Below are 12,172 nucleotides of genomic sequence, written 5' to 3'. Positions count from 1 at the left end.
TCTAAAATTCATCCATTCATTTTCTTGTCCGCTTAGTCCCTTTATTAATCTGGGGTCGCCACAGCGGAATGAACCGCCAGCTTATCCAGCAAGTTTTTTTACGCAGCGGATGCCCTTCCAGCCGCAACCCATCTCTGGGAAACATCCACACACACACACATTAATACACTACGAACAATTAAGCCAACCCAATTCACCTGTACCAAATGTCTTTGGACTGTGGGGGAAAACGGAGCACCCGGAGGAAGCCCACAAGAACGCAAGGAGAACATGCAAACTCCCCGCAGAAACGCCAGCTGAGCCGAAGCTCGAACCAGCGACCTTCTTGCTGTGAGGCAACAGCATTACCTACTGCGCCACTGCTTCGTCCCCGCTCTAAAATATCAAGGTGAAAGTCATCATAGATTGCATAGAACAAACCCATCTCCCAACCAACTTTGAGAATAGATTAACGGCGATTTTTTATTAAAAGCCTGATAGGAGTCAGCACGTTAACACTGATGACGGCCCACCATTAGTTATTACTCATTGTAAGCAAATTTAATAATTGTTATATTATTATATTGTATTTTATAATTATAATTGTACACATTGTTAGCATTTCTTAATATATAGCAAATGTGGCTTAATGTGTTCCTAATATATGTTTCTTGTATAAATATCTCTTTGTGATAACTCCAAACATCTCTGCCATTTTGAAACAGTCGTCCATTCAGATGCTGGTGTCATAATAAAAACAAAAGTGTTACTAGCAAACTTTAGAATGAAGTTTGCTAGCATTTTTTGATATGTTACCTTGTATTGTTGCAGAAACGTATTTTACCAAGAGCAGCATAATGGAACAATGTTTCTATCTACCCAAACATTTTTAGTCACAGTTTATAATTTTGTTTATTTTAGGCTTATAGTCAGGTTTAATTGCTTCTATGCTAAATGCTAAAGCTTCTATAGCATTACTATTCACGGATTATTTCCCTGTGATGTTTAGAATAGAGTGGAGGAACTATGACATCAATTTGTATGCAAAAACCTGGAAGCGAGACAGCATTTTAGCATCCCAAAGTCAATGTTTTTTTTCAATGGGATTTCAGTAAAATTGCTTAAATAAGGTTCGTGGCTGACAGAAACTAAAGATACTTTCCCGTTTTGTTTAACAACATAAAACACATCAGTTACACCACACTCTTGATTTTTTAAATCGGTTATGTTTCTTTAAAAGAACGGTTGCTATCAAGATGCTAAATGAGACTACAGGTGGTGTCGGAGACATTATGTCATCGAGCTCAACTGGTTTGAAGCGCAGCTCGCTTGCATTGGGCATTTAGACTAGTCTGTTATTTAGGTATTTTCATGAATATTATTGTATTGATTGTAGTATTTTTCTAATTATGAATTCATATTGTGTGTAGATAATTCATTCACTTGTAAAGACAGTCAAGACAGATGAATTTGTTGATCATTTATTTCAATTAAATGATTTTTTAAAGATACTGCTTACCAGTGCAGCTGTCTCTGTCCTGCTCTCAGTAATGCAAACGTGTGAACAGGAGTGTGGTGGACATTTTAAAAGTGGGGGGACAGCTGTATAAAAATTCACGTATCCCACCCATACATACATATTAGGAGTTATTTTAACGTGATCAATTGATTATTCATCAGGTTTTTTCTTCATCTGAACACATTTAATTCTGTCATAACTGCAGTATACACTTCTCAATGAAATGTATAGCATATGTGACTGTGTAGGCTGCTTTTTGCTGTACTTCGTGACATAAAAATAGTATTGAATGTTGTTCTGTGTCCATGATGGATCTTGCAGGCATATAGACTTGTCCCTCACGCCTTATTTATTTTGTCTGTTAAGGTAAGCAGGCTGTGTGCATGCAAGCATTACACTTATTTAAATATGTCTTGTGATAATACTATGTACGCACATTTATACATGCAGTTTTAAAACTTTTACAAGAACTGTAAAGCAAAACAAACGTATTTCCCACTTAAAAACTTAATATATAGAGTGGATTATAATATAATAAACAGAGAGATTAACTCTTTGTCATGGACCATATTTCTAAAAATAAGCTAGAAAAGTTGTCTGTAGCAGTGTGGTGCTGACATCACAGGCACATGCCTCGAAGGCGCTGTAGCCTGTTTATAGCCTAATGTCAGCTTTTCAGTTTTTGCGTTTGCATTTAAGATACAAAAGTGCTCAAAGTTGTATTTTCATGTGAGGATTATCCGGCTGGACAAAACATGTTAGTGTAGTAAACAGTGTTTGAACACAGGGCTTATTATTTGCAATCTTCGAAAAGCTTATGGGATTTATCGAGGGAACCAGTTTTATGCTAGCAGCCGATTAGCCAACAAGGCGACGTGACGTCATATAGTTCCTCCACTCTATAACTTACTAAGAGACCTCAGCCATGTACACTGAAAGATGCTGCTACACTAGGAACTCAGTATATTTACATAGTATATAGTATATAGTATATTTTACAGCATAATGTTAGGTTATAAAATGGCGGCTTGTGAATTATTGTACAGAATCTGTGCTGTTTTCAGTGTAGCTCCATTCCTTCACAAAACAGGAATGCTGATCAGCCATATTAGTAGTATAGATGTAACTGTGCTGTAAAGTTTTGTGCAAAGCATGTTTCTGGAGCTGGTACAATCAGATGATGTCATCACGCAGTATATCATTCCCGCCCTTTAAAATACACACACTGGTAACAGTAACTTCAACAAACACAGCCTTTTACAGGAAAAGTGCCACAAAAGGAAGAATGATGGCCAAGAAAGATCATGAATTTAAAGAGCCAATGATGTTTCTGCCTGTGTGCTGTCTTGTAGTACACTTCAGTTTTTATTGCTGGGTCTCAAACCAAACAATCCATCTTATTTTTCAATGTAGAGGTAAGCACTTTCCTGTTAATGGGTGAGACATTCACCATTAGCTGTTATAGAGAAATATTATGAATAATAAAAAACTGCGGTAAATGATAGAACATGACAAACAAGTGGATTCAAATTCTAACTAGTTCAGAGAAGATACATTAAGTCATTAAAAAATTTAAAATACATAAGAAATTAAGCTCTGTCAATCCCAGTGTCAACGAATTTGACAAAATCACTCAATGAATCAGTTTTAGTTTCATTTTTAAAATGATAATACATTTAATACTAATAGAAATTTTAATTTGAATTCTAAACAGAAAATAATAGCTAATTTACTGTCTACAAATGATAACTAGCGGGGGCACTTTTGATCATTTTGGAAGGGCACTTTCTATCTAAGACAAAAAAGGGCATGTGCACTGCACAGGTTGAGCCCTATGTGTGCACGTGCCTGTGTAGCGGTGCGATATGGCTGCATATCGGCATTGATGGGAGACGTGCATTGTCACAGGGTTTATTAAGCGTTCTCTGTCGCCATCTTGTGGATGGACAACACCAACCATCTTTCCTCTGCTCAATGACAGGCTAAGGGCCGCCGACGCGCACTTCAAAATTATTAATGTTTAAAATAGGCAATATGCTTATAAATAAACTTCATAGTTGCAATCTAAACAACTACATTCTCGACTAAAAAAGCCTCAAAAGTACATTATGTTTTCCAACATGTTGCTGTGCATGTCGCTGTATGTAGGCGGAGTAATACACAAGGGTGAATTTTGCATGTTCCCCCTGCGTACGTGTGGGTTTCCTCCGGGTGCTCTGTTTTCCCCCAAATCCCAAAGACGTGCGGTACAGGTGAATTGGGTACGCTAAATTGTCTGTAGTGTATGAGTGAGTGTGTGTGTGAATGAGTGTGTGTGGATATTTCCCAGAGATGTGTTGTGGCTGTAAGGGCATCCGCTGCGTAAAAAGGTGCTGGATAGGTTGGCGGTTCATTCCGCTGTGGCGACACCGGATTTATAAATAGACTAAAGCGAAAAGAAAATAAATGAATGAATGAATGAATATTGTGACAAATTCCTTGCTCTCTCTAAACATATTTTGGGAAATTTTTAAAAAGAAACAAAATTCAAAGGGAGGCTAATAATTCTGACTTCAGTTATATATATATATATATATATATATATATATATATATATATATATATATATATATATATATATATATATATATATATATATATATATATATATATATATATAGTCACATGGCATCAGTGTTGATGTTGTTGAAATTCTAGCTGGAGATGGCATCTCAGACCATTTATTTTGTTGATGCACTGTTTAGCCAAGGCCACAAACTCAACTGCTGTTTACAAACACACTACAATTATTACTGCTACTAGAGATTGCTTTGCAAGTAAACTTACTGATTTGTCTAAACTCATCTTACTGGACAGTTTAGAAGAGCTTGATGTTGTACAGAAACTACAGACCTTCTCTTTTCTAGCACTCCAGAAACAAATGCTCCTTTGTGCTTAAGAGGAACTGGGTGGGTTTGTATCATTGTATAGTGTACACTCAAAGAAGGACATTTGCTGCTTGTTCAAGCTGCTTATTTAAAACGAGCTGAAACAACACTATTTTTTTTGTTTTTTGGGAGACTTTATTGTTTTATGTTTATTTTTAATTTGTAAAAACTACTAGGTTAACTGAATTCCTTCCAGTTGTCTCAATACAAATTGATTGTGTGGAACCCAAGTAGCATTTTTACAGTGTATAAGCTCTGCAAACATTAATAAATAAATAAAATAGCACTCTTGTTAACAAAAAATCTGAAAAAAATATTCTTGCCTTGTGGAAAAACATTTTTAGTGCCAAGCTATTTTAGTGCAAAGAATTTAATAAGAATTAATTAATATAAACATGGGAGACTACAGAACTAAGGATTACCAATAGACACATCTTATTCCTGTTTGTTTTGTGCTTTAGTAATAACTACAAATTCCAGAATATTGAGATACAGGCACAAATATTGAGAAAAGCGACATGTTGCCTAGGATACGTGAGCATGAGTTGATCCACTCCCTTCAGAGATCTGCATGGGAGGACAACTTGGACCTGCAACTCAGTGACAAGCACATCTAAAAATTCATCAAATGCAACTGAACACAAGTTTGTTTGCTCAGATCAGTGCTTGGCTTTTCCACATAGCCTAAATCATGTTAGTACCTGGATGGGAGACCACATGGGAAAACTAGGTTGCTATTGGAAGTGCTGTTAGTGAGGCCAACAGGGGCACTCAACCTGTGGTCTGTGTGAGTCCTAATGCCCCAGTATATTGAAAGGGACACTATACTGCTTAAGCACCGTCTTTGGGATGAGACGTTAAACTGAGGTCCTGACCTCATTAAAAATGTGCAAAATTCATTAAGCAAAAAGCAAAAAATGAAGCGTGATGACAAACGCCACTTTCGATTCCTCCGTGGAAAACGAGGAAGGCTGCAGGGAAAAGTACAATGAGCACTTCGCTAAAAAGGCTCGACAAAACTCAGGCTCTCCGGAGTAGAACGCTGGAGGTGGAAGGCGAGGCTCGGAAAATCCAGCTGTTCGCTCAGGAACCGGCATAGATGGACTAAGGTTAGCTGCAACAGGCTGCTGAAGACCGACAGCATGAAGACGTTGCAACCGTGTTGTGAGATCAGAGATCTGAGTGACCAGCGCCTGGACAGCGCGACTGATGGTGACCATCTGATCATCATGTCTGTTCATGCGTGTGGTAGCGTGTGCAACAACTTCAGCCAGGCCGGAGATACTCGCTGGATCCATGTTTGATCAGTCCGTTCTGTCACGAATCAAGACAAGGAGGATCCAAATGCGAGTGTTTTAATGAACAGAGGACCCACGAAAGTTCAAACAAAAGAGAGCCACTGACCACAACGATGACATCAAACAGACAGCGGATGATACTGGGAGACAACAGTCAGGAACAAGGACAAACAAGGACAACAACGGACTGATAACCAGCACATACCACAGGAGGAATTTTATAGCCAGCCAAATGAGGTTCAGCTGGAGGATGATAAGTCAGCTGATGACATCAGCTGATCCTAGCACGCTGTCAACACAAAAGGTAAACAAACACACACCCTCACACATGACAACACACAAGGCATGATACATAACATACAGGAGGAACACACAGATCCATAAACCGTGACACCAAGTTAATGCTGCACACTGGTGGTGGTATGGAGAGACCAACACAATCTCACGGCAATTCGTAACTTTTTCATTTAGTGGCTAATTCGTACAAATTCGTACGATCTAATTCGTACATTTTAGTACGATTTGCATATCCCCCAATGACGGTTGGGTTTAGGGGTGGGGTTAGGTACCACGCCTCCTTTTTAAAATCGTGCATTTTCTTACGACTGAACTCGTACAAATTCGTACGAATTAGCCACTAAACTGCCAAAACGTAAAATACTTACGTTTTCTCGTGAGATCAGGCTGGAGAGACCCCCTCATGATTGTAAAGCGCGTTGGGTGTATGGCCATACACGATAAGTGTGTTATTTAAATACACACATTATATTACATTACATATACTTTCACTGTAAAAAAATGCATGAAATTTATGGTGAAAAAATGGCAGCTGGGTGGCACGGTGGCTCAGTGGTTAGCACTCACAACAAGAAGATCGCTAGTTCGAGCCCCTGCATGTTTTCCCCATGGCGTGGGCTTCCTCCAGATGCTCCGGGTTTCCCCCACAGTCCAAAGATATGCGCTATAGGTCAATCGAGTAAACAAAATGTATGGCCATAGTGTATGAATGTATGTGAATTCTCGAATGCAAGTGTATGGGTGTTTCCCAGTACTGGGTTGCAGCTGGAAGTCTGTATAAAACAGATGCGGAAACAAATGCCGACCCTTACTATTCTGGTGTGGTGACCCCTGATAAGAAATTAAACTGATGGAAAATGAATGAACAAATAAAATATGGCAGCAGTAGTTGCCAGAATGTAAGTGTTAAAATATTATAGGAACATAAAGTACATTTTTTAATTTTAGGGTAAATTAACACTTTTTTTATACAAAAGTTGTTTTTTTTTTTTTAAGTTTTAATATTATTCATATATTTTTATAAAACCTAAATGTATATGTGTGCAGCGGGTTTTGTTTGTTTGTTGTTAAAAAAAAAAAACGAAAAGCTACTTTAACTACAAGTTTCATATCCAACATGTTCAATGAAAACACTTTTAAGGGAAAAAAGCATTTAAATTATTAACATCTACACAACATAACTTTTTAATACAGACAAAACACAACCATAAGCATGTGTTGATGAATCAATGCTCATCGCGTACAACTTTTCCCACAAGCATAGAAACATGCTAATTTATAAAAGGTGCCATTCACACAACAAAACGCTGTCATGGTAACACACATAAAAAAATTGAAAGTAATTAAAATTAAACTAAATAATGTAAAACACTGTAAAACCCAAGTCAACTTTATCAAGTGAAAAAAGTGTAGTTAACTCAACATTGACTGAAAGTTAATTCTACTCATTTGAAAAGAGTTTTGAACTGCTGAAGGTAATGATTTAATTAAATACCTCATTACTTCAACTCAAATGGAGTAAGTTCACAGTGCTCACATGAATTGGTTAACTCAAATGGTTTGTTTTAAATGGAACGATTTTGTCAACACATTTCTAAACATAATAGTTTTAATAACTCATTTCTAATAACTGATTTCTTTTATCTTTGCCATGATGACAGTAAATAATATTTGACTAGATATTTTTCAAAACACTTCTACACAGCTTAAAGTGACATTTAAAGGCTTACTGTAACTAGGTTAATTAAGTTAGCAGGTTAGGGTAATTAAGCAAGTTATTGTACAGTATAATGATGGTTTGTTATGTAGACTATCGAAAAAATTATAGCTTAAAGGGGCTAATAATTCTGACTTCAACTGTAAATGGTTTGAGTTACGTTGACTTTTTTGGTTTTACGGTGTAAACATTGTTTTATCAAGATTACATGTAACATAAAATTCTACATTTGCATAACCCATAAAATGAAAGTAAAAAGATCCATAGTAATGTCACCAGAAAAGCGTAAAAAGTCATGCAAAATGTCATGTAGAGAACTTTGGGAAAGTGAATTTATAGTAATTTATCATATATTAAAGACATTTACGATTAACCAGGTTACTGTAGCATTTTAATAGTTTTTTCAACCACTGAATTCAAGGACATTTTTCACACCTTACAGTATCCAGCCTCTTTATGAAATACACTAAAAATGGATTATGGCTTGAGTTGATTCAAAAAATGAGTTGATCCAAAGAAGTATGTAAGTTTTCAATTTTATACAGCTCGGTTAATTAAAATAAGTGAAAGGAGGTTGTGCTGCTTCTGCAGTACCGCATTTTGGTCAATAGGTAGAGTAAAATCTGCACATGCGCAGTTTCAAAACAACACAGGACATAAGATTCAAACCAAAGCAATCACTCTCATTATACTGGAATCAAAAGATGAATATTACGGTACAAATTGAAAAAGTGCACAGAAAGTTTCTCCAATGTGGACACAGAGATGAGATTATTTACTTTTTATTCATTGATATTGAGGCTTTTACAACATTTGAATCATTAATGTATCGGACTCCCATTTAATAATACCATGTTGTGTATAACGTTATAGTATTAAGCCTATTATGTAATTGCCATGTTACCTGTGTCTTTTTCACATTTTAGTTTCACATTTTAGTTAATTTTAGTAGCATTTCTGTGAAATGTTATGCTTGGTAAATTTTGATATATATTAAATCCCCCAAATAAAGTTCACCAAAATAACATGCATAATTTAGCTTTAATTCATTTAGTAATTAAACCTAAATAATAAGTAGATTAAAACTAACTTATGAATGTTATGTTGATTGAACTAAACAACATTACATTGTCTATATGTAACTAACTTAAGTTCCCTAAAAGAAATATTCTTTCTTTAAAACTCACTTACGTGGAACTTTTTGACATAAATAAGTTAATTAAAACCAACATATCATTTTTTAGTGTACAATTTGCAGCTCTTTTTAACTTCAAGGACTAGAGAACATTATTGAGTGATTTTTGTCTATAACAACCTGATACAGTAGCATCACACAGTTGCTGCAGATTTGTCCATGATCACAAGATGGATGTATTCTTATCTTAAAGGAATGGGCATGGTCAGCAACAATACTGAGTAAGGCTGTGGTGTTTCAACAATGCTCAATGGTACAAAGGAGACTAAAGTGTGTGAGAAAATCTCCCTACACACCTTTACACCACCAGCAGCAGCCTGAACCACTGATGCAAGGCTTGATCTACAGTACATTTACATGTTAGTATGCCAAATTCTGAATGTCATAACAAAAAAGGACTAGACAACCTTTTTCCAGTCTTGTATTATTTGATTCTTGCTGGGCCTGACAGGAATTTTACCCAATGTGCTCTTCTGCTGCTGTAGCTCACCTGCTTCAAGGTTAAATGTACTTCTGTTCTGCAGCCTTTTCACTTCAGTAGTGGTTATATCAGTTACTGGTGCCAGACTATATCTGGCCTTTCTGCTCTATGATCAAAAAGACATTTTTCTATACTTAAATCCATTGGATCAATCCAGAAACATTCAAAATGACTTCATCTTGAACAGTTTTATTGACCCTTTTTGGAGAATTCAGAATAAAATGTTTATTTTTGAACTCAATTTAAAAGATGTCAAATATATTACATTAACAAGATTTTAACATATGTTCTCTATTCAAGATAACAGTCCGCCCTAAAATGATGTCATTCTTTACTCTTTGCACTCACTTTTGTTAGAAAGAGAGAGAGAATTCATATGCTTTTGTGCAAAAATAACATCATTTTATTTTACAAATTACATTGTTCGCATACAACGAACAACGAAAAAAAAAAAAAAAAAACGTTAACCTGAGTTTTTTTTTTATCTACTTTTGCATTTTGACAAGCATGTAAATGCAATTGTAAAGACTAGCTTTTTCCAACTTAGATTGGTGGCAAATGTTAAACCGTTTTTTTCTAATAAAGATCTAGAAATAGTAAATTATGTTTTTAATTTCCTCTCGGTTAGATTTCTGTAATTTGTCTACCTCAATCAACACTGTATTGTTTAAAATTGTGTATTGGTCCAATTATGTATTGGTTACAGTTGGTTCAGATCATATCTCTCCTGTCTTTGCTTCATTGCCCTGGCTTCTTATAAAGTTCAGAGTTGATTTTAAGATCCTTCTTTTCACATATAAAGCATTGCACAATTCTGCCCGGTCTATAGCCATGAAATTATAAGGCCATATACAGCTTGTAGGCCATTAAGGTCCTATGATCAGTTTCTTTTGTCTGTACCTCGGTCTCGCTGCAAATCAAAAGAGGTTAAGCTTTTTGTTTTGCGTCCCCAAGGCTCTGGAACAGTCTCCCTCTGGACATCAGCATTTCTCATTGGATGTTTTTAAATTTGTATATCTGTATTTCAGTTAATATATTTTTTTTCTTATATTTTTAAGACAAGTCTATATTTTATTTAATTTTTATCATTGTAAAGCACTTTAGATCAACTACCCTTGTGTAAAATTGTGCTCTACAAATAAAGTTTACCTTGTCTTGCCTTGCCTTGCCAATTCTATCAGGAAAATATTTGGATGATATTAAAAGTTGTATCATTTAAACTTGTTTCTAGTAATTTTATTCCTTCTTTTTTTCATATATACATATAAAGAAATATGTGGAATATGTCAATTTAATAATTCAATTTTAATCTTTTTGTCAAAATCTATACTGTTGCAAATAATATTGCCCTAAACATGCCAACAAAAACAGTGTCAGGACATATCAGTTTTACTTTATTAAAATGTATTTAAAATTATAAGAAATATGTTAAAAAGAAAGAAAAACTGTGACTATATTATTCTAGAACTCAAAGGAGACTATAGTCTGGGATATGTATTAATTCATCACTGCGCAGATAACCTTCAAATAAATATAGTTTTTAGAAGCATAGAGTACACGGTTTAAAAAAAGAGGTTTTAAGGGCTTTCAGCATATGGTTGTTCATAACTCGTCTAAAAAGCATTTTAATCGGTACTGTGCTTTTACACTTGTAATCATTCACATTCTTCCCTATATTATATACTAATAAAAACTAACTATGATTATACAATTATATAGTCTTTATATATTACTATTAGTTATTAATCTAACTAAATATACAATGTTATTAACTACAAATTTGAAAAAATACACATTTTATATAAATTAATATAATTTAAATGTAGTCTATTTAAATTAACTTTGATTGATTGATTGATTGATTGATTGATTGATTGATTGATTGATTGATTGATTGACGTAGCCTATAGCTTTCGAAATGTGTGCATGAGATTTGTTACCATAATATTTAGACACATGCTTGGGCGTGGCCTCCTTGTTTACCATTAAGCCCGTCCCACACCCGTTCCTGACGTCAAACTCAACCAATCAGCCTTGCTGTTTTTGCTCCTCAAGCTTTATAAAGTCTGTCATTGAAGCGCAGGATAACGGGCATTTGACAGCACATCAAACTTGGTCAAGTTCACAGCAGTTTAACCTTTTGTTTGTCCTGTGACGTTTTCCAAATCTCATTAACTTGGAAATATTTGACTTAAAAGTTTTCTGCTTCTGATTATAGTCGTAAAATGCGTCTTTTGATTCTGTGCGCGTCTATTATTCTGGTACCGCTGCTGTGCGATGCGCGGATCATTAAGCGTTATGTGATCGGCTGTCCGGAGCGCTGTGATAAGAGTCTTTGTCCGCCTATACCGCCCGACTGTCTGGCCGGTGACATCCTGGACCAGTGCGACTGCTGCCCAGTGTGCGCGGCCGGCGAGGGTGAGTCTTGCGGCGGCACAGGGAAACTGGGAGACCCGGAGTGTGGAGAAGGTCTGGAATGCGCTGTGCCTGACGGGGTTGGTGCAACGACTACCGTGAGACGGAGAGGAAAGACCGGCGTGTGCGTGTGCAAGAGTTCTGAACCGGTCTGCGGCAGTGATGGGGTGTCCTACAGGAACATCTGCGAACTCAAGAGGGTCAGTAACCGGGCGCAGAAGCTTCAGCAGCCACCCATCATCTTCATCCAGAGAGGAGCCTGCGGGAAAGGTAAGAATTGACCTTTCACATTTCCAAGTTTTGACAAAATATCCAAGGTTATGCATAGGCTACACTGTGAAAAT

At 36.1% G+C, this 12,172-nt stretch overlaps 1 protein-coding gene and 1 long non-coding RNA gene across 3 annotated transcripts in view; both read left to right on the top strand.

Moving 5' to 3' along the window:
- Nucleotides 1-4,138: 4,138 nt before the first annotated feature.
- Nucleotides 4,139-8,132, top strand: LOC147841303 (uncharacterized). The gene is made up of 3 exons (XR_015503949.1): nt 4,139-5,312; nt 5,986-6,556; nt 6,701-8,132. It is a non-coding gene; the product is annotated as an uncharacterized LOC147841303 (long non-coding RNA).
- Nucleotides 8,133-11,499: 3,367 nt separating this feature from the next.
- htra1b (HtrA serine peptidase 1b) overlaps nt 11,500-12,172 on the top strand; it is a 71,735-nt gene continuing 71,062 nt past the window's right edge. Inside the window, exon 1 of one of the 2 annotated variants that reach the window (XR_015503541.1) lies at nt 11,500-12,098. Coding sequence is in view for 1 of the 2 variants with exons in the window: in NM_001111182.1 (NP_001104652.1) it covers nt 11,639-12,098 (460 nt within the window). In the remaining variant the exon portion in view is untranslated. 2 annotated transcript variants of the gene reach the window in all.

Source organism: Danio rerio, chromosome 12 (genome assembly GCF_052040795.2).
Source record: "Danio rerio strain M-AB ecotype USA chromosome 12, GRCz13ab, whole genome shotgun sequence".
NCBI classification, from domain to species: domain Eukaryota; kingdom Metazoa; phylum Chordata; class Actinopteri; order Cypriniformes; family Danionidae; genus Danio; species Danio rerio.
The sequence above is the reverse complement of the archived record's forward strand: the minus strand, read 5'-3'. Positions and strand labels throughout refer to the sequence as shown.